Source organism: Cyprinodon variegatus, unplaced genomic scaffold (assembly GCF_000732505.1).
Source record: "Cyprinodon variegatus isolate N-32 unplaced genomic scaffold, C_variegatus-1.0 Scaffold479, whole genome shotgun sequence".
NCBI classification, from domain to species: Eukaryota; Metazoa; Chordata; class Actinopteri; order Cyprinodontiformes; family Cyprinodontidae; genus Cyprinodon; species Cyprinodon variegatus.
In genome coordinates, this window is record NW_015150932.1 from 73,639 (window position 1) to 77,449 (window position 3,811).

Genomic DNA, 3,811 nt, shown 5'->3' on the forward strand with positions numbered 1-3,811 from the left:
ATACAAAAATAAACCTTTAAGATTTTTTGAAAAAAAAATATATTTCAAATAAACAATATCAAAACAATTAAAAATTAATTTAGAAAAAAAATGTTCCACAAACAAACCAGAAACCAGATGGAGACATCAAGGGAAAAACAATCACGATGAGGAAGACGCGGTTGGAGGAAGTTAGAAGAGAAACCAGCAGGGAGGAACTGCACATGGAGTGTATTTATGGGAGACTGAACAAAGAGAGGACTAACAAGCAGATTGGGAGCAGGTGTGAAGAGAGCAGACTGGAAAGGAGCTAGGGAAAAAGGAGAACACTAGAGGGCAGCAGAGGGCAACAAATAAAAACCTGAAAACCGAAAAATAATAACCAGGGAACACAACAAAATAAGAATTAAGCCACTAAAACTAGAAAACATGGAGCAAAGTAAAACTGAAAACTCGAAAGAAAACATGACAGAACCTAGACTGTGACACAGAACCCATTTGTGATTAAACGTTTATCAAAGTTTCATTTTATTTCTGGATGCATTTTCTTTCCCAAGGTTCCATTAACCCAACCTGTTCTATGCAATAATAATGGAACAAAGTTCCCTCCATACAGGAGGCAGTGGAGCGGCTGCAGATCCAGAAACATTTCGCAGACTAAAACTCTCAGCTTTCAGTTTTTAGATGTTAGTGTTTTTATCTGAAAAGGTGAATATGGTGTCTGCTCTGTTCCCTGCAGAGTCCTTCATAACTACATGCTGTGGCGCATCGTGGCGGCGCTCAGCGAGCACCTGTCCACTGCCTTCAGGAGCACCATCCATGAGTTTTCCAGGGAGATCGACGGCACCGAGCAGCAGCTGGAGCTGGGCCGCCTCTGCCTCACGCAGGCCAACAAGCACTTCGGCATGGCGTTGGGGGCGCTGTTCGTCCAGAAGCACTTCTCCTCACAGAGCAAGGCTAAGGTCAGGACGGACGCATGCAGCATCTGCAGATCATCCTAAACTTTACTGTCAACATTTTATTTTTAACCAGCACCTTTTCATTGGTCGTTAAATACAACAAACAGATTTATCCGTCTAATCCCGCCTCCTGATCGGGTTATCTAACGCTGAACGTTTTAATGTCAAAGACGCATCTTTGTGCCTGTTGGCCGAGCGGCCACTAAATTAGGTACACCTGTCTGTGGCAGCCGATCGTGCCACGCTGCCTTCCACCTGTCAATCAAAGATTGATTAAATATCAGAACGGTTCCTCAGAGGTTCTGCTCCTCATTGAAAGTTTCTCCATGATGGGAATCTTCTCCTCCACCAGCAGGAGCTGAGAATAAAGTCCAAATACTTTGTTACTTTACTGAAGTAGAAATATTGGCTATCTATACTTTACTGGAGTTATTTTTTAGACAACTTTTTACTTTCTACTCCTTACAACTTAAAAATAGACTCATTAGTTTCATTTAAATTATGAAAATAATTAATATTAGTCATAAATGAAATGAATATTTAAATGTCATTATTTACTTCTGTTTATTTATTTCTATGCAGAAAACTCACAATAAAATTATTTAAACACATCAAATTCAGTGGGCGGGGCTAAGGCCTCTTCCATAAAAACCCTAACCTCTGATTGGCTGTTTCTACATCTCGTACTTAATGATACATTTATTTAATTTCACTTTGTCCCTTTTAACCAGAGGTGTCTAAAGTATGGATGCTGTTTAAAAACACTTTTATAGAAGTTAGAGGATCAACTTCAGCTTTTTACTCCAGTAAAAATGTAAAAGTAGCATTTTTAAAACTACTGAAAGTATAAAAATAAAAGTAATGCAGGAAAAACTGTAAAGGCCAGAAGTTTTACTGCTATTTAAGGAACATTTTCTACAATTCTGGATGAAAACTTCCTTAGACTTTATTTTCTTAGTTTTATAGTTATTGGTAACAGAGTCACATTAAACTTTGCATCATCTAGAAAAACTATTTATTTTGTTATGTGTTGAGCAACACGTTGGGGCAGCACCGAGACCAACAACAAAGAAATAAATTATCTGGATGAAACTATTAATTTTGATGGGTTTTTTTTGTTTTGTTTGATTGTTTTTTTAAATGCCAACAGGCCTTAATGAGAATGAGCTTAAATGAAAAAAAAAATAGTGAGTCTATTTAAGATCTAAAGAGTAGAAATGAAAAAGTCCTCCAGTAAAGTATAGATCGCCAATATTTCTACTTAAGTAAAGTAATGAAGTATTCGTACTTTGGAACTTGACTTCCTTTAAGCATCTAAAGCAGACAGCTCTTATTGCACACTGCCAGTCAGCTGGCTGAAAACAGGCTACTAATTTCCCGGATATTAAGCATGACACTAATCCCACCAAAGGCTGGATGCATGTTGCCGTGGCAACAACATAGTATAATAACCTTAGTTATAAAGTAATGTTATCAGAAGGAACTTTGTTTTCTCAAACTTCTTCAGTTATTTAAAAATGCTCGAAATATAATTTTCCAGGAAATAAAAACCCAATCAGGGATGAAGACTTTGGTCCAAACCCCTCCTGAGCGCCGCCTGCAGCCACGGCGGCTCACGCTGCGAAGCCTCAGCGGCGCTGCGAAGCCTCAGCGGCGCCGCTCGCTCTGTGCTGAATAATAACTCAGGCGTTTACGCCTCCTCCTCTTTTCTCTGGTTGAAGGTAAATAGTTTGAGGATCCAGATTGATTCGTTTGGATGTTCAGTGAAAACCTTTCAGCTGCTTCCAGTTCCACCGTTTATAGAACTGGATCCCTGACAGGAGGAAGAACGGAGACGTATTTCCCCCGCGCTGCTTTGGAGGTCAGCGTTTATTTGGGTGTGTAGAGACGGTGTCCAGCAGCGCACTGGGACACGCCTCAGCGGCTCTGATGGCTGGACTGGGATCCTTAAATCCTAATCTCTGCCGTCTGCAGGGAATCCGCTCTGCTTGAACTTTCATTTCACTCTCTGCCTTCGTCCGTCACCAACATGAAGCCCTGATGCACCTGAGTGGCTCCTCCAGACCCCAGATGATTGTTATGAACCCCCTACCCACACACACACTCACACACACACTCACACACACACACACACACACACACACACACACACACACGCTGTCTGACGTAAAGCTCTCGTTTTCTTTCTAATTTCTCTCAGATCTCAGAACTTTGAGGCGTTCTAACTCGGCTAAATAAGCTGCGGATGCTAATTAGTTTTAAAGAATGGTATCTTAATTGGAAGTTAAATTCCTTTTTTCGTTTAGATTCTTCCATGATGAGAAGTCTGACTCTTTCAAGAGCTACAAACTGATTAATGGCGAGAAGCAGAGAACATCTGTGGCTTTAAAGCTTCATTTAATCTGAAACCTGCAGAGGAGACTGACCTGCTGATGTCATCAGGTAGCCTTCCTCGTTTTAGAGCCGCTGCTTAACCTCAGCGGGAGGAAAGACAGAAGCTTCTGGTTGAAGGAAAACAGTCAAATTATTTAACATTAATTTCATTTATAGGCCAGTAACTCAAAGCGTCACAATTTTGACTTTTAAGCTCTGATTTTGCTCATTTTGTTAGTGAATAAAGCCTTTCCATGCGTATTTAGCATGACGACGTCATGTGACCAGGATTACATCAATATGCATGTTTATAATCGGTCAACAAGCCCAAGCAATGGAAACAGAGTTAACCTCCCAGGATGGTTTGGAAAATAAGAAAAGTCCAAGAAGAATTTAAAAAAGGAAAGAAGGAAAAAAAGGGAAGATAATTTGAAGAAAATCTGAGAAAACAGTTCAGTTCGATTTATTTCTATAGCTCCAATTCACATCATGTCATCTCA

The 3,811-nt window shown here is 40.1% G+C and overlaps 1 protein-coding gene across 4 annotated transcripts in view; it reads left to right on the forward strand.

The window, feature by feature from the left end:
- The window catches only part of ecel1 (endothelin converting enzyme-like 1), a 68,980-nt gene that overhangs the window by 40,834 nt on the left and 24,335 nt on the right, over window positions 1-3,811 (forward strand). For all 4 annotated transcript variants that reach the window (XM_015389877.1, XM_015389878.1, XM_015389879.1 and 1 more), the window contains exon 7: window positions 719-941. In XM_015389877.1, coding sequence (XP_015245363.1) covers window positions 719-941 — 223 coding nt within the window. The remainder of the gene's footprint in view (window positions 1-718; window positions 942-3,811) is intronic.